Source organism: Wasmannia auropunctata, unplaced genomic scaffold, assembly GCF_000956235.1.
Source record: "Wasmannia auropunctata unplaced genomic scaffold, wasmannia.A_1.0 LD335903.1, whole genome shotgun sequence".
In the NCBI taxonomy this organism is placed as follows: Eukaryota; Metazoa; Arthropoda; class Insecta; order Hymenoptera; family Formicidae; genus Wasmannia; species Wasmannia auropunctata.
In genome coordinates this window covers 1,279,009-1,297,207 of record NW_012026987.1, presented here as the reverse complement: position 1 = coordinate 1,297,207, position 18,199 = coordinate 1,279,009, and the positions used below count along the sequence as shown (strand labels likewise).

The 18,199-nt window shown below is 44.8% G+C and overlaps 1 protein-coding gene across 3 annotated transcripts; it reads left to right on the top strand.

The window, feature by feature from the left end:
* The first annotated feature begins 7,549 nt into the window (after positions 1-7,549).
* On the top strand, positions 7,550-17,449 carry LOC105455314 (protein dimmed-like). 3 transcript variants are annotated; one of them, XM_011698544.1, is made up of 5 exons: positions 7,550-7,633; positions 14,226-14,382; positions 15,517-15,708; positions 16,322-16,458; positions 16,686-17,449. In XM_011698544.1, the coding sequence occupies exons 2-5, from the start codon at positions 14,257-14,259 to the stop codon at positions 16,837-16,839; spliced, it is 609 nt and encodes a 202-aa protein (XP_011696846.1). In that variant the 5' UTR covers positions 7,550-7,633; positions 14,226-14,256; the 3' UTR covers positions 16,840-17,449. The 3 variants fall into 3 exon arrangements, with proteins under 3 accessions (XP_011696846.1, XP_011696847.1, XP_011696845.1); XM_011698545.1 differs by lacking the exon at positions 7,550-7,633 and adding an exon at positions 7,808-7,833; XM_011698543.1 differs by lacking the exon at positions 7,550-7,633 and adding an exon at positions 10,465-11,099.
* Positions 17,450-18,199: the final 750 nt, after the last annotated feature.

The following is an 18,199-nucleotide window of genomic DNA, read 5'->3' as shown; positions in this document are numbered from 1 at the left end:
TAAATGAATTTGCCGATGCAGCGACGCTTATGCGCACCTGCGCGGCCGCGGGGCGCGGCGGTCGGCGGCACACAAACACCGCGGGGCCCGCATTAAGACGTCCGTTATATCTCCGGTGTATCGCTTCCGCACACGCAGCCGGTCCGCGCCCAAATATTTGCGCGTTCTCCTCCTCTCCCCGCCTTTCGCGCGGCGCGGCGAAACCGCGAGGTGGATACGAGCACCGTTCGCTGCCGCGGCGCACGTGTGTAAATACGTACAGATGCGCGGGTGTGTGTTAACAAGTGTGTCGTAATCGGCAAGGTCGCCGGGAAACGCTGACGTTGACGCCGACACCGACGTCGCTTTTCAACGACATCGTTGACGACGACGGCGGGAGGAAAAGAAAGAAAGACAAAAGAGAAGGAGTGAGAGAGAGAGAGAGAGAGAGAGAGAGAGAGAAGGGGGAGAGGAGAAGAGAAAGAGAGAGAGGGAGAGAAAGGAAAAGAGAAGGCGCGCACGGTCCAGAGAGACCAATCAGCGCGTGTAACGTGTATTGTTTCGTTATGTTTTAATGTTACCGCTCTCCACGTTACTATCGCATTCGCGCGAATGGCCGCGATGTCTCGCGACGAGCCGGCGAGAGCTGAACGGTTGTGATCCCACTTACGCAATTTTCACTCATATAGCACGCGATATCCGTTCGATGGATTCCGGCTTGATCTTTACGAGTCCCGCTGCTCGCAGAGCCGGCTCCGAATGTTTCGATGGATATTTATAACGTCGCGTCGAATAACGTTTCGGAAGATACGACTGTTCTGGAAACGCTATATTTTCGTGACAGAAATTTGAGCCCGCGACGCGGGCTTTTATTTCCGCAAAAAAGGAATATTATTATACCTTTGTCATTAGAATGCAAAATTAATCGTTTTAATCCTCTAAGAAATCGGCTGCTTTTTTAAGATCAATTTTGAAATAAGAGAAAAGTCTTATTTCGTTCACATTTTCTAAGAATAACGGAAATAATTTCGATAAACTTTTCGTTATGTTTGTATATCCTAAAATAAAATTATCAAATACTCTCTCTTAAAATAGCGTAAATTAAATTTGAAGGACGCGCGATATATGTCAATGTGCTTTAATTCCTGCGATTACTTCAATAATTATTTTATCGTCGGCGATAATTTCTCGTAAATATTTCTACGTGCCTTCGTTAAGCGATATTGCCAGTGCGCGGGTAGTAGGAGTTACTTTCCCTCGCTTTCGTCGATTTCATAACGCGTCGCGGAACCGCTGACCGTCTTTATTTAATCGCACGTCGCGTACGATCGACTGCTATTATCGCGTTGAACAATTGGCCGTGCAAAACGCACGTGGGACAAAAGCGTGCGGGAAAAGAGAGAGAGAGAGAGAGAGAGAGAGAGGAGAGAGGGAGAAAAAGCGGTGAGAGGCGATGCGACGTTTGGCCGTGTCTGGCCGCGTGTGTTTCGTCGTTCGTTATTCGGGGAACCGTCCGTCCATCGTGCGATCGTAGCCGCGGATTCGTTCGCGACGCGACGCGGAGAGAAGAGAAGGTCGAACATCCGACTGGGCTAACTGTAAAATGGCGGTTCCGCTACTCCGCGCAAAAAGAACGTCCCGTCTCGACAGGCCTCAACACCAAGGTGATCGCACGGCCTTGTGTCACGTGTTGCGTCCATTAGTGTCGCCGTTTATGTAGGGTACATACGTAGGGTACGTACGGTAGAGGAGGTGTCGCGTACGGCCCGCGCGTCTACTATAGCTGTCGCGCGCGCGCTCGATCGCGGGACGCGATCGTGTTCCTCCTCACGTGTGCGGCATTCCTCTCATTCCGCCTCCCTTATCCCGCGCCTTGCATCCTCCGAACTCCCGGGAGAGCCGCTTTAGAAAGGATCGCGCGCGAGCGCGCGTTCAAAGGTTCTCGCTTGCGCGCGCGCGCGCCTCGAGGCGGCCACCGGGGTGTCCAAGAATGTCGGATGACGGAGGAGAGAAGCGCGGACGTAGGGTTTCTCCTTGCGAAATTTTAAGAGTCCGTTCTGGATTTTTATTTATTTAAGAAAGCGGAGTAATAATTTCTTCGAGATGCGAGCCGGGGCGCTGAATTGAGAGGCGCTGAACGCGAGCGTACCGTTCCTCTCTCCTTCCCGCATCGCGCGGCTCTCCAAATCCCATCCGCGTTTCGGACGAGAATGACGGACGGGTTCGCGCGCGCGCGCGCACAAAATCGCGGCGAAGCAAGACACCCGTTAGACCCGCGTTCTTACGCGAGGCCTAGTTTTAGACTCCCACCCACGACAGCAGCCACCGACGAGAGCAGATTCCAGAAGAGAACACGTACAAGCCGTGTAGCCGGCTTCTATATACCATAGCCCAGCTCAATCTCTACGATCTCGCGCTCGCGCTCTGTATAGGTATACACGGCGCGAAATATTTGCCCAATTAAGACAGAGGAGAGACAGAAAACTGCTTTATCTTTACAGTTGTACCTACATATATCTGCGCGACAACATATAGCGCGAATTAATTTCTATACCGTATAAATTAACTTCACTACCGTGACACGTGTTTGTTGCGCAGCCATACTACTTTTGCGCGCGATGGGAACGCAGAAATTTAAAATACTACGTATTATATATGCATATCCGACACATATACCCAGCGAAATCCATTACATCTGTGCCCGTTAGTAACAGTAAAATGGTAAGCACCGTTATTCACTCTTACTTGCAATCATTGTACGATCCGATCGTACACGTCCACCGTACGTCGCTTTCGCAACGCGGTATATGTACGGGGTGGCCCGCGGACGCGCCCCGCGGTGCAGGTTTTCCGAATCCTCTCTCGCGCGTGCGCGCGCGCGCACGCTGAACCGAAATTCAATCGGCCGAGCCGCGAGGCCGAGTTCTCAAATACGACCTGGATCGGATCGGGTGTCCTGAGAGCCCCGGGAGCCCCGGGATGTGTCTTAATGCCGCGCGAGAAAGGCACGGAGAAAGTGCACCTACTGCGCTCGATCGCTCCGCGATTTAGAAATCGTGCGAGAGCGCGGACTTGGAGCGATTTCAACGCCGCGCGGATCGCGCGTTATGGCCGCGCGCGATCCGCTGAAAAGCGACGAGGTGAGAAGAAAAAGAGAAAGAGGGAATTGAGGAAAGAAGCGGATTGAGCGACGGAACGAGCGGAAGTCCGTTTCGACTCGGACCGTACAAGGTGATGCCCATGCGTGCCGAAGGACGTCGCGCATCCGCCTTTTGGACGGGAAATCATTCGCGCGCGATGGATATCTCGTCTCGCTTACAGTTACGCAGATATAACGAATGTAACGGGCTTCGACGGGCCGTTCTATTTCGATAAATAAATATATATGTTGTAGGTAAAGTTTCGTTCTCTAAATAGTTGCACAAACAGGAGACTTAATAATACACCTATTCACGAGCTTGGATGTAAAGTAAAATAAGAAAAGAAAAATTGTTGCAAATCAACGAATTTATTTTAGCATCGCTAAAACTATTGTGATTCACTAATTATTTAATACAAAAGTATTTCTGTAGTAAAAGTATAAAATATTTTCCTCGCTTGAGAGATCCCCGACGAATTCTAAATATTTTTTTTCCTCGTTTGTTATAACGAGAATTTTATTCGGAATTATTATCTTCATTATATTTATCTACAGAAAATAAGTAAAAAGAAATAAGACTTTTCTCTTTGTAGAAAAGTCTGTTGTGTAATTGCACTTTTTGCTTTAGAAGACTCGTTGAAAGCGATTACATTATTTCCGTTAGAGGAGTTATAGGAGCCGTTCGCTTCCTTATCTTCGGGACGATAAAATTTTTATAGAAGAGTTTTTTTACGTTTTACAGCGATGTCGTGCGTGGATAGCGCGTAAAAACGCGACTTGTCCCACGGTCGACAGATAGGATCGGCACAAAACGTCATTTTTTGTCGCACGATTTATGAATTCGCTCGTTAAAATCTGCCACGTGTTACATTTTTACCGCGTGACTAAAGATATAATTTTTTATTCCTCCCATTTTTTAATTCCTTTTTTTATGCTTCTAATTTTTATTCTTCCAAACTGAGCGAATCCCGCAACGCGCGCGCGCGCAGTATTGCAATAAAGAGAAACGAAAAATGAACGCTCACGCACATAGGCATATGTGCACGCGTACAATCGCGCGCGCACGGCACGGGGAGAGACGGAAAGTCGCTAGCCATTTCTTCACTATTAATTATATTCCCCGCCAAGGCGAAGTCTTTTTACGGCGCTACATTCCAGACGGCCGCAAGCGTTGCACTTTTCCTGCGTCTCGATGTCGCTTTTACAAAACTGAGCGAAATAAAACCGACTCGCCGAGCGAGTGGAAAAAAAAGGGAAATAACGCGGAAGAATTTCGCGTTATCGTTGCGATCGCTGGCAATTAATGCACGAAAAATTTATTCCGTGAGATTTTTTTCGATAATTGCTATTTTAAATTCTCTTTTAAATCGGACGGTACGAGATTTCATATACTGAAAAGTGCTGAAACAGCTTTAAAAAAAAAATTAATTGAGGTATTTCTTACGGTTTTCAAAGTTTCAATATCGAATGTATTAATCGTGTCTTGAAGAGGAGAACTTCTAAAGAGAATAAAATCCATTTAAAATCAACCAGAGACGGAGATTTCTTCTTGCCGATTCGTGTCTTTCTAAAATTAACCAAGGAGTGAGATTTCTTTTTATCGATTTGTTTCTTTCCTGCGGCTAGTCGATCAGAAACCACTCGTGTATTTCTTCGTTCTTAACGCCGACACCGCTGGATCGTCGAGTTCTCGTTCGAGTAGCGAATGGTAGAGAATATTAATATTAATTCCGTATTAAAATAATAAGTGCAAGAAGGGCGAGGGGGGAGCCGCGCGTGATATCGTTCACGGACTTTCAGGGCGATTTTTCTGGATCGGAGCGAGAAAAATTGGCATCGCGGCACCGCGAACGCGTGCGCGCGTGTACGCCGGCACCGTTCTCCGTTCGCTCGCCTTTACATCCGCGTTTGCGTGACCTTTCGCGTGAGCGTGCGAGCGGGGAAAAATTCCTGCGGACCGGAATATGTAAGTAGTCCAATTAACTCGGCAGCGGGCTGGATTTCTCTCCGACGGCGGGGGACAGACGTGGGGCATATACACCAAAGTAACACGGGCAATTTCGTTAATAACTGAGTACCTGCTGTCATGTTAACGTGCCATAATTGTTCGGCGACGCCGCGCCGTGTACAAGCGGAATAAGAATCGAGCCGAGAGTGTGGGCGTGAGACATGTTGACCGTACGAATTTTTCGCTTGAACGCGCTAACTCAGGAGAGACACACGCGCGCGCGCGTTTCGTCGTCGTCGTGGGGATTTTAAATCCGCTCGCGCGCACATCGCTTCACCGCGCCGATCGTCTCGAAATCGAGGCGAATCGAACGGAGCGAATCCAGTCAGTGCGCCTATCGTTCTTCGGGTTCGTCGTTCGTCTTTCAACGACATTCCCGCGCCAGAATCCGGGTGAAAGGAGCATTTTCATACTGACGCGCCGCGCAACACGTTGAAAATCCCCGCCGCCGCGCCACCGCGCCGCCGGCGCGATGCCGATTATTACTCACGAGAACGATCAGTAAAATCTCAGACAACCCGGAGCGCGCTTCGAAGATGACGACGACGACCGTCTGATTTTTTACGCCGATGATTACCGTAGGTTGACTGGAGGAATTAAATTAATTAGAAGAGTTATCCTGGACCCTCCTGTCTTTCTCATGTCGGGCCAAAGTAGTTCGCGCCAAAGGACCAACTTAGCACCCGCTCGCTCGGCGCGAGATATGGAGGAGATAAAATTTATTAAACGAAAGGAGAACCTGCAATTTCCTTCCTTTCTTTCCCCTCGTTTACCTCCTCGCCGCAGACTTCGACCTGGATCGTTCGAGAGAAATTGTGCCCGCGGCGAGGGCGGATTCCCGTCGACTTAATGGAACTTTTATTTTTCGTTTTCTGGACCCGTCGCACGTCGCCCGATCGATCGGGGCGATAATTTAAGGCAGCATACCGAACCGTCCGTGACGAGCATACCGCGACGTAGGCACTGGTCCGGGCGAGTTGGTCTTTTTAATTTTAAGGCGACAACGCGAACGCCGCCCGGCGCCGTTTATCGTCTTTTTTAATTTAACGAACGTGCGTTTATTATGTTGCAAAATATCGTTAATAAGCGTAGCAATCCTCAGGAAGAAACGCAATTCTTTTTATCGTCTGGAGTAACGTTAATTTGATGAACAGTCGTGTAATTTTTTTTTTCTTAATTATTGCACGGAATAATTAAAAGGAGTTACCGTTCGGAAATATTTTGACTTTAATCCTAGACTCGTCGAAATGAATGCAGATAGAGAGAGAGAGAGAGGCACCGATGAAAAGAAAAAAAAAGGTATTTTGATAAGATTAAGCGATTTAGTGGAGTAAAAAAGCTGAAGGACGTGTATTTTTAGACGTTACTTGGTTAACGGTGCCATAAATATCAATAACCGAGACGGCATTATGCCTTGAGAATTAATTAATGGAACCGATCATTTCGAAATGGAAAGTCTCTCGATAGTTCCTTAAGAATTTTACCCTGGATGAGGCGCACACAATGCGTGAGAAGTGTAACGAAGAAACGCTAAAACCGGTTTTTCATGACCGGGATCAAGTTAAATAAGATCGAACACAATCTTTCTCCGTCCTTTTAAGGATTCTTCAATTACCAAAGAGACATCGATCGTGAAATATAGCCAATATGACTGACGATATAAACGTTCTTGTTAAGGGATTACAAGTTCAGGAGACTGAGATTGACTTTTCACGTGTCTGCATGTAATTAGGAAGAAAAATGAGTTAGCATCATTAATATGAGAAAGATATCGTCAACTACGTTCCTTACCGTCAGGAGATATTAATCTTTATTATTTATTACTTGCTTCTCGTATGTTCCGAGAGGCACAAAAAGTGAAGGAAGGAAAGCTGTATGGATCCAAAAAGATTATATTGTCGCATGTTGCTTATATATATATATCAGAAATGTGTATGCAGTTTTGAAAAATAAACATGTACACACATGCGGCGTTAATCAATACTAGTATTTTAGAACGTATAGAAAGTAGACGCAGATAACGTTTTATGCTGTTAAATTTCAAAACGACTCCTGCTATCGAAACGAGACGTTAACGGACGAGACATTAACGGACGCTTTCTAGCTAGAAGCCATAAAGGATTCTTCTTGAGCTGGGATTCCCACGAGCCAAAGAGTACACGTTGTTTATTTGGAAGGAAAAATTTTCCCCTGACGGAACTTTCGTCTGCGTAAAACTCAAGCCGACTATTGAATATTGAAATTTGCGAAAGACGCGCCAGGCGATCGTCCTCGGCGTACCTATTTTTCTGAAGTATTGTATGCAAATTGCGCGCGCAAGTTGCGAGGTACGTGCGGCGTTTACACGTGTGCACCTCGCTTTAGTTTCTAAGACACACCAGGTGTAAGCTGAAGTAAGTCGGTAGCTCTTTATCCGGGCCGAACATTATTATTGTCCCGGGGACACCGCGACGAGAATGCGAGGCGCGCTCTTGTGCAGCGACGCCAGCCAGCGTGCAGAAAAGAAGGTGTGTATATCAATGTGTTTTCAGTTGAATTCTTGCCGAGTCAAGGGAGCACCGAGTCTCCCGCCCGTCGTCGGCGGCGTGGCGTTTTCAGTCGATCTCGATGCGCGTTCGATATCAACCGGCGGAGGAGGGTATCCGCGATAATAACGCGACTGCCGCAACTGTCGGGAGAGACTCGAGGGGCACTATATTGTTTCGCGGTAAGTCCAAAGAATATACGAGTCAAATTGCTCAAATTGTGTTAAGTCAAGCGAGAAGTCAAAGAATCGTATACGACTGGTCTTTCGTGCTGCAACAAAAGAGAATACGAGCGAGCCGTTCAGAGATCGTCTCAACGAGGTTGCCTTGTCTTCGGAAACTAACTCATTTTGTCGGATTTAACTGAGCTTTTGCTGAAAGTAACGTGAAAAACACTCGCACTGTCGCGCGAGAGAGCGATAATGAAATAACAGAGTGCCGCGAAGCGTATCTCGGCGGAGATACCAAGGTATATGTATACATTTATGCGTTGGCGAACATAGTCGCGTTATCGCGTTATTATATGTATATACTTATCTATTCCGCGCTTGACATATATTAGACACGATCCGCCGGCGAGATATCAATTTTCGTTGAATCGGCATTTCGGGCGAAACGATTTATCTTATTATGATGCGATACCGGGATTATTACGTCACGGAAGACCCGCGCAGTGCCGCGCGCGCGTTCGCGTGACACGGGTGCTTCTGCGTGCGACATCATCGTTACAGGCGTAATCGTCCGGTTCATCATTCGCTCGCTCGCCCGCTCGTTCGTTAGTTCTGACGTAAGAACGCATTGTTCTCACCTCGGCGTAACTCAAGCTAAACGTAGAACGCACTCGTGCATTTTCCCTCGTTTGTCGGCCGGAGCGCGGCGCGAAAGGCAGAGGAAAAACGAGAACAAAATTCAGTCGGAGACGAGAGAGACAGACAGTAAGAGAGAGACAGAGGGGAGGGAAGAAGGGGGGATAAAGAGAAGAAAAGGACGCGGCGGTGCCGGAGAGAAGGTGAAGGTGGCTCGCCCGTACAAATGTGGAAGAAGGTAGCGGCGTGGAAAAGGTGGAAGAGGGGCCTTGACCGATGCGTGATCATCGGCTGTGGACAACGAACGGACGTTCCGTGCAACGTTCGACCGATTCACAGCCGGGCAGGAATGCTCCTCCTTGCCTGTACCGTTATGTCGCGAAACGCCTCGGCCGGACGATCTATCGGCGGCGATCTAGAAAGCAAGCGCGACGAAAGTGTTCCGGTTAGGAAGCGAAATCCTGATCGATCCCTCCGTCCGCCGCCGCGCCCCGACGACGACGACGACGCCGCGTCTTTCTCGCCGCGTTTTGCGGGAGCGTCGCTCGATGAGAAAACGCGAGGCATACAAACTGATACTCTTCCTCGATTCGTTTCTATTTTTCTCTTCTTTTTTTTTTGCAATTGTCGTGCGCAACCAGCGTGGCGACACGTTTTGTAGCGTCGCGCAACTCACGCCGTTTCGCGGCCAGGAGTTTCGTGGCTTTAAAGATAACAGTTTTTTTTTTCGGATCTTTCGGTTCGTCGGGAACCGGTTCGGAGGAGGAGCCACGAAACTCCGATAGGAGTCACTTACGGATTGCAACAATATTAAGAACGCATTTTTACGGCGTAGGACAGAAAACTGCTTAATATGAAATCCAAGTAAATAAAATTAAATGTAATTCGTATTTAACTCTTGTGCTCAATGATTAAATTATACGAGACAAAAATCGCCGGTTTGTTTTTCAATCCGCTTCTTTGATCAACCTCGAGATAATTCGAAAATAATTGATGAAGAACGTTTCTTAAATTTTTCTGAGTTTGCATATTTTTGTGATCAATTTTTAAATTAAGATTTAAAGTAAAGTGTCCCTAAAGTTTTTTCTAAAAATTACGAGAAATATTTTCCTTGAAAATTTAGTTTGTGTTAAGAAGCTTCTTATTTTCGATCGCAGTAATTAATTGAAAATCATAAATGTTCCGACATCTCTCCATCAGTCAAGAAAAATCAATTTCAAAACAGCTGAAAGATTTGCTCGACACTTTTGTAGATAATTATTATACGCCTCAGAATAATAATTAAGTTAAAACTGTCACGCGCAAAAATAACATTCGGAAGAGATGCACGATACGTTTGGGTAGCCAACAATTTATTTACAGCGACGATAAGTGCGCAACAGGTTTCCACACACATTTTGCGGAAGTTGCGCTGTTGCATAACGCCAAGTGTCACACTTCCTGGTAATGTAAAAAAAAATAATAATAAGAGGAAAAAAGAGAGAAAGAGAAAGACATAAAATAACAAATGCCGTCCGTCGAAAGGAAAAGTCTAATGAAACCAGCAACCAGTCGCACGTGACATGATAAGGATTACAAGATCGACGTATCCTTAATCCGGGAGAACTTGAAGGATCGAATCGGGGAAGAGATTAGAATGGATACCGCGAGACGCGCGCGCGAATGTTCGCTCCGACTTTAAATGAGTTCGATTTGCGAATTCTTCGAAGAAGGAACTCTCTTTTTCGGTTTTTCGGGCTGGGTAATCGGCTGGGCGAGCGCGCGTCCGGGCGCATATTCGGAGCATATTCAGAGCGCGAGAGAGCAGGTGGAAGCGGTTCTGGAGCAGGAACTGGTTTGGTGGGAGCCGCGAGGTGGTCCGCGCGCGGTGGTACCTCTCGGTGTACGGCCGGCACGCCGCCGCCGCCGCCGTGGCCGCGCGCCGCTCTCGGTATACGCTGGCACGTTGTCGCACGAGTATATTCATGCCAGTGGCGGGAGTCCCCGAGGGAAGCCGGTGGGGCCTCCTCGCTCACTTCGCCGACAAGTGATCGTTTACAGTTATAGTCAGTCCGCATTGGGCGCTCGGCCGGCCCTGACTTGTGTATCGGCACACGCGTAAGCCTGCGATAAAGTATCGCTGCTTCCCGACTCTTTTTTTCGGATACGCGCGCCTCGCCGAAGCCTCTTCCTCCCTTTCTCTCGCCCTTTCCCACAAGACGAGAGCTCGCAATCCGAGTGCCGAGTAACGAGTGAGATTCCGGGTTCTTCTACCTCTCCTTTCCCGCCCCTGTCCCCTCCCCCTCCCGTCGTATCGACGTTTTTCTAAATTTCCATATCGTCATCGCCGATAATCGTCATCGACGCGTCGGTGACGACGTTTGCCGCTTCCGAAGTTTGAAATTGACAGCGGCGAACTGGCATCACCAGGGACGATTATATTGATAACCGTCGAAGGCAGAGAGCGGGCTTCGCGGGCCTAAGTAACGAACGATGATTTAAGTGGCAAGATCAAAGTGAGTGTCGTGTGAAAGGAAAAGTGTGCGGGACGCGTTCGGCGGCGAAAAGCGCGCTTAGTGCCTGGACGACGCCAGAGTTTCAGTGAGCGTGCAACTCGCCGTGCACTTACACGGGGCACTGATGGAGAATAATCGACCGGCGAGGTAAATACATTTTTACATTCGTGACACGACGACGACAACGACGACGACGATGACGACGGCGACGACGACGACGACGACGAAGCGAGCGAGAAGCGTACACGTCCGCACTTTTGCGCCCGCCTCGGAATGCGGCCGCTCGCGATCCGGAACCGCAACGTTCTTCCGACGACGTCAATCGACGGGGCCTCGTTTGCGGACTGTGGAGAGCTTTCTAACGCGCGCGCGCGCGTGCGATCTCTATGTAAAAAGAGAGAGAGAAAAAAAAATACAAATTAATAGCAGCAGCGATACAATCGCGCGATTTCCATGGCGCTTTTCTCAGCGCCACGTGTTTTCCGCTCGTTCTGAACGGATTTAAGACCGAGATAAATTCGAATTCACAGTGACAGATTTAAATTACTTAGAAAAATGATCGCGCTTATCGAGGAAAGCGTTCGATAGATTTCGGTTTCATTTTTTCTTGGACCCGAAGGAAAACCCGAACCCACAGATTACTCCGGACTGACGCTCGCGTAGCGAGGCCGCGTGGCGGATACGGTACCCGGCCGTAAATCATAACGTGGCACTCGAAGGTTATCGTTCGGCGTTAATTGTCGAAGAGAGAGAGATCGTTCCGATCGTAATGCATAACGAGCAGCGTCTTCAACAACACGAGTTCGGGCTTGATGATACGCCATGCCGCGTCAAAGTCAAAATTTACCAGAAAATTGAAACGCGAGATCGAAACATTTCCTGCCGCTGTTTACGTCGCCCTTGACACTTTATCCGATAAGCGGATACTTTTCTCTTGGCACGTCAAGAGCACCGACTATATCTGCGCTGATAATAAAAGCAAATTAATGCTCGATAATACGAATAAATGGCAATCAAAATGGCGTGCTGTTTTCGAACGGTCTCCAACAAAAACATTTCGATAAGAGTATACTGAGAATATTTAATTTAATATAGTTTCACCACATGTTCATATATACGCAAGTTGCAGGCTATTAAAACTCCTTATCGAAATGTTTATATAATTCTATATATATATATATATATATATTATTCAATATATTTCGATATATTATATATAATGATAATACATCATATATATATACCATTACATAATATTCTATGTACTTATAAAATTTTTATGTAAATAATGTATCATGTATTTTATATGTGTATATTTTTATGTAAATAATTTATATCTGTGTGTGTGTGTATATATACATATATGCACATGTATATAACTTATGGAACAGTGCAAAAACGTGCGCCAGAGAGGAGAGGCAACGTTTAGCGTTACGATAAGTTGTTGCAGCAGTGTTATCAATATCGGATACGACCGTGCTATTAAAAGATAGAGAAAACGACTTTGTTATTATGCAGCGTGTTCTCGTGAAGTTCACGTACGTATATACTATATATATATCACCGGCGCGATACGAAATTGCCCTGAAAATTGCGCCTCGTGTATTACCTCCTCGCGCAAAATATTTCGCCATTCTGCCGATTGCAGGTCGATTTGGCATGCTTTGCTGGCAATAAACGCGTGCGTTAACACAATGCGAGCGTGCATGTTTCACGAATCGAATATGTGCGTGGGACTGCAAATTTTCGCTACCGACGCACTCTCGCTTGGCAATTAATTCAAGATACATTCCTCCAAACGAATAACGTTCGTCGCGACTATACGTGCTGTGCGAGAGAAACTTGGCGTGAACCTTGCGTTAATTTATAACATTATATCAATTCGATGTGAAGGATATATATATATTTCAGTAAATAAAATAAACAATGTGTCGAAATGCAAGGAAATGTATTGATGTAACTCATGCATATTGATGCAATTTCGTAATTTATATTTTCGAAAAATATTGATGCGGGGAAAGCACGCGGACGGATTCCTCTTTCGGCGTGTTTCAAAATTAAGGAGCCGACGGGAAAAAAAATTCGGCAGGAATTCCTTCGAGAGGCATCGGGAGACTCGAAAAATCGAAAGCTAATGATTCCCGATAATATCGTGCATTATGCAACGCCGCTGTATTGCTCAATCTCTCATAGGCAGCCCGGTTCTCCGGCTGCGTTACTGTTCGTGCGTTTACGCGCGTCAAGGTTTGACGAAATCATAATATCATAAGAGCAATCGCATACGAGCGCTCGATAGCGCGGGAGAAAGTAAGAGCCATGGAGAAGTCCGTGTTTCGCTGCCACCTCAAATCACCGGTCTCGATTCTGACAGACAGGCCGGATTGGCCCAATCTGACGTGTATGTACATACATTCACGTGCGCGCGCGCGCGGTTGCGAGCGGCCGCGGATCGGGAATTCTTGGCATTGAAGAGCGAAGCAGGAAAAACGGGATACCGCGATTCGCGATTATCTTCACCCGCACGCGCGTGTTGACCTCTCTTACTTTCTCCTTCTCTCTCTCCCTCTTCCCTCTTCTCGCCTTACTCGCATTAACCACAGAACCAATTTTTTTTTTTTTTTTTTTTTTTTTTTTCCTCAAGAAACGGCATCAGTCGTGACTTATAGTCTGGTAGTCGAGTATTTCAGAATCGTCGAACGAGACATTAGCGTCAGCATCGGTAATGACGTTTAATCTTGATCGATGGTTCTGGGACTCCTCTTCCTCCCCTCCCCTCCCCTCCCCCGCGATGAATCGTAACGTAGATCGTTGCGTTATACGTCCCGTAAGATGTGGTTTACCACGAACACCGCTCATTATAATGATTCCATATTTTATCCTATTTTTATTTAGCATATTTCATATATACAAATGTTATAAAGTGCATAATAATGCACAACTTCTTCCTTTTCGAAATCTTGAATAACATATTTTATCTTGCGTAAACGTATTTATAGCGAACACTTTGGACGTTGATATACTTGTATCATACAACTTAATCCTTGTCGTATTTTTCGCGTTCAAATAAGTTTAATATGTTGAAAATATTAATTTTCTTAGCTGTATTTCTTTCCTCTCGTCATTTATTCACAGACTTGAATTTATTTTCTTTCGTTTATGAATAATGAATAGGAAGAAACTGTACACGATGCTTGCGTGATGGGAGAGCGTGTTTCCTGCTTTCTTTCCTAGAGTACTGCGCAGGCTTTTTGAAGATAATGCGCTTTGTTGCAGAGGGATCGAGCTGTGATTTTTTATCAGGATAATGCGAAGCCTGGATAGGCTGTCGGGTAGCGACCAAGACTGCGGTGATCGGGAAATGTACATCGACCTGGACGACGCCTCCGTTGACTCGCTTACCGGGAAACGTACTCGCCACCATGTCACGGAGGTATATATATCTCTCTCTATTGTCTTCCCCGTCTCGTTTCTCTTTTTTTTTATCGTACTTCGCTGTGACACGCGTTATCTCGTCCGAGGCTTTTAAAGTTCCGTATAAGCATTTACGCCGAATAAAGAAAAGATATACTCTCGACCCACATAATTCTTTATTATCGTGCTGAATTGATAAAGCTCAGGTTTTTCCGGTGTCATGCGTTTCTCGATTGGCGGCACAACAGATAGTTTACTGTGATGAGACACGAATACGATACGTTTTCAGTGCAATACGATAGACAAGCGAAGGCAGGTTGACCTACGATCGAATTCGGCGAATTGATAGAAATTAAATTTAAAGAGAACCGTGTGTTGGATGTTATACGTGGAACGTCTCATTATCGGTTATCCGAATGTAGCAAATAATTTCTTTTTATCAGTATTATGCAGCAACAAAGAAAATTGCTAGCATTTTATCTATCAGATTTTATCGCTTAGACAAATACTTTCGAAACGCATTCTTCGAAAGGAAGGACAAGAGAGTAGAAAGAATTAAATAAGTTCGTTTCTTGATGAAAATACATAGTACGGCAAGATTTTCATCTAGATTAGATTAGGAAGTACCATTATGTAACATGTTGTCGCGCATTAATATAATCAACTTTGCTTGTGTCGATCGTATTCGGATATAGACGCACCTATGGACATAACACGTCCTTTGAAATACGTTTGTAAGATAATTATTTTTCTTGTAAAAGAAAACGTGACTAAAAATTAATACGAAATTAATTAAAAATTAATAATAAATTCATAATAAATTTAAAAAAATTGAAAATACACTTTTTAAAGTGCCACTAAAGTCAATTCACCGAGAATTTATATATCATAATAAGATATTTATATCGTGTGTCACACATAAAATATAATTAAAGATAATAAAAATGCGCTACTATATAAGATATTTATAAACGTGTTCTTCGAATTGATTCAAAGTCGCGATATCTCAGCATAATTTTCGAATGTAAATTTGTTTCTTCGTGGGAGGCTCTCAAACGGGAGATTCGCCGAGATATCTACGTCGCGAACTATGAAACGCCGTGAACAAATATTTGACGAAGATCTATTCTGTTATGAACCGAAACGAAAACAGGTGGGCGAGGAGAGCGACAGCAGCGGGAGCGAGAGGAGCCCGAAGCAGGCGAAGAGAAGAAATCGCGGCGGCGCGCCGCCGGCCACGAGGAGACGGAAAAGCGGAATTTCCGCGCGCGAGAGGAACCTGAGGAGGCTCGAGAGTAATGAGAGAGAGAGAATGAGAATGCACTCCCTCAACGACGCCTTTGAGGTAACAGTTTATTGCTTCCTCAGGCAGCTTTCGCCTCGCCGCCGCCGCCGTCGCGTCGACGAGAGCGCGACGAACTTTGCTAAAAACTTTCGAAGAACGTTCGAAACTTTCGCTACGGAACATTAAATCACGAAACAATAAGAGTGAAAATAATGAAGTACAATCGATCTTTGTCCCATAAACACGTCAGTCCATGGGATTGTTAAGCGGCAAAATTATTGTTGCATTCGAAATACTTTGACAAATAATTTTTTGAAAAGTATTGCAGTGGAAAAAGTGTTTATGGTTTACTATAATATTTCTTTCTAACGCCTGAAGAAAGGCGATTTATATTTAACACGATTGTATTACGATCATTATCACTTATTACGCGATACGTTGTTGATCGTCGTTGAACGTCAATATGCAAACGTGAAAAAAAATCGATTTATGCGAAAGATAAATGACGACAACTCGCAGCTGCAACTTTATTTGATAAGCAATTTCTACTGACCGGTCATGTAGCGTCGTTAAAAATATACCAAATATTTGATTAGATTGCTAGCCGTCATTTATCGCGACTCGATATGGTAGATAGACTTTCAATCCACTTCTCCCGGTTGTAAATTTCCAGCAATTACGCGAGGTAATACCACACGTAAAAATGGAGAGGAAGCTCAGCAAGATAGAAACGCTCACGTTGGCTAAAAATTATATAATGGCACTGACGAATGTCATATGCGAGATGCGCGGCGAGGAGCAGCCGTACACGTGAGTATCGTTCTAATCTAGTGTTTTGTCAAACCGCGACATAGCGTGAAATAATTGTCCGACATATCAGTATGCATTTTTTTCTCTTAAAAGAGTGATTTTTTTGAGACTTGTGCTTAAAGCATCTTTTTTTAAAATGGGCAATTACTGAGATATTTGAAATATGCAATTAAAACGGTACATTCTGTGTGCGTATTTACGAAAAATACTCTTTTTTTTTTTTTCAGATTTGTCGATGGCGAATGCGGTTCCAGCAGCGGTGACAGTACCGGCCAACTAGAATTGAGCGGGGGCGAACAACCTGACGAATCGTCCCCTGCGTCGATTCACGAGACCAACAACAACAGTCTTCTCCACGAAGATTTAGAACGCAGGATCTAAGAGAATTTCGATCTAAACGACAAGTGTCGAGACACGTACACGCTCACACACAACCACGTACACACGCACACATACACGCACAGACTCTGTGATAAACTATCATGTTAGTGCCTTTCGTAGAGGGACAGCAATCCGCGAACGATTCACCCATTATTCGCCATGGATCTTCGTAGATCGTCGTACGTGTTTTCGAAAAATCCGCGCTGGAATAACGAAGCGATCGATGATTCCGCAAGGACGCAGTGAAGAAGAAACGCGTGAATAGACAATAGAGAGAAGGGAAAACGCGAACAGAAAGAGAAAAATAAGATAGATACAATGAAGTAGAATATAACAGAGTGAATGAAGAGGGGGACGAGACAAGAAAAAGAGAAAGATAGGAAGAGAGTGCGCGTTTTTATATTATACGTAATACACGAGACGTGTCCGATCCTAGCGCATAATCCTTTTCAAAGAGAGATTTCTCGACGAGTCGAGATGTCCATAAAGGAAGTTTCATATAGGAAGCTATTATTTTTATACCTTAATTTTTAACTACCATCATGCTAGAGATATCTTAACAGCCGAATCGCTAAGATATGTACCGTTAATTATATTTCGTCCAAAATGGTTTGAGGTATAATGTGTTGTTACATCCCTTAGTTAAATCCCTGAAAATTTAGCTCGTCGTTAAAACCGCTCAATTCTCATTCCCTTTTAACTCAAGCATTGAGTTATGCGAAACGAAGTCAGGTAGCAAAATTCTTGTTAGTCTACTTCCTTATCTAGGGCTGAAAGATAATGTACTTCTCCAAATATCTAAGTAACGACGTGTTCAGGTAGAATGTGCGTCTCGCTGTACATATAGAAGTAATATTGAGAGAGAAAGAGACAGAGAGTGAGAGAATGAGAGAGAGAGAGAGAGAGAGAGAGAGAGAGAGAAAGAAAGAGAACATATCCAGAAAAATATTTATATCGTACATGTCACATGAAATGTACCGAAAACGGACGGTTGTGCAAATTCACATCGCGAGTTTATCCGTCGATCGTTAAATTAATTTATTCTCTTATCAACATTTTCGACTTTAGTGCAAGATATTATCACGCTATAGTTACGATAATATTACTATTATTACTGTTAATTTTATTCCTATTACTAATACTATTCTGTTACTATATCGCTATACACTATTACTACTTGCAACCATCACTCCTACTATTATTCCTACTACTATAACTATACTATACGACTATCATTCCTATATAGAGTACCATTGTTACATGGTTATTAGAGATATTACATTTTATAATATTTTATTTCGATTAATATTCTATTATTTTAAAATCTTTTTGAAAGATTATTATTACTGTTATTCTTATT

Bases quoted from the DNA above. Each gene is read 5' to 3' on its own strand.
- LOC105455314 (XM_011698544.1), top strand. From the start codon at position 14,257: ATGCGAAGCCTGGATAGGCTGTCGGGTAGCGACCAAGACTGCGGTGAT. The intron at 14,383-15,516 runs GTATATATATCT...AAACGAAAACAG, and splicing joins CTCGCCACCATGTCACGGAG to GTGGGCGAGGAGAGCGACAG. The intron at 15,709-16,321 runs GTAACAGTTTAT...GTAAATTTCCAG, and splicing joins CCCTCAACGACGCCTTTGAG to CAATTACGCGAGGTAATACC.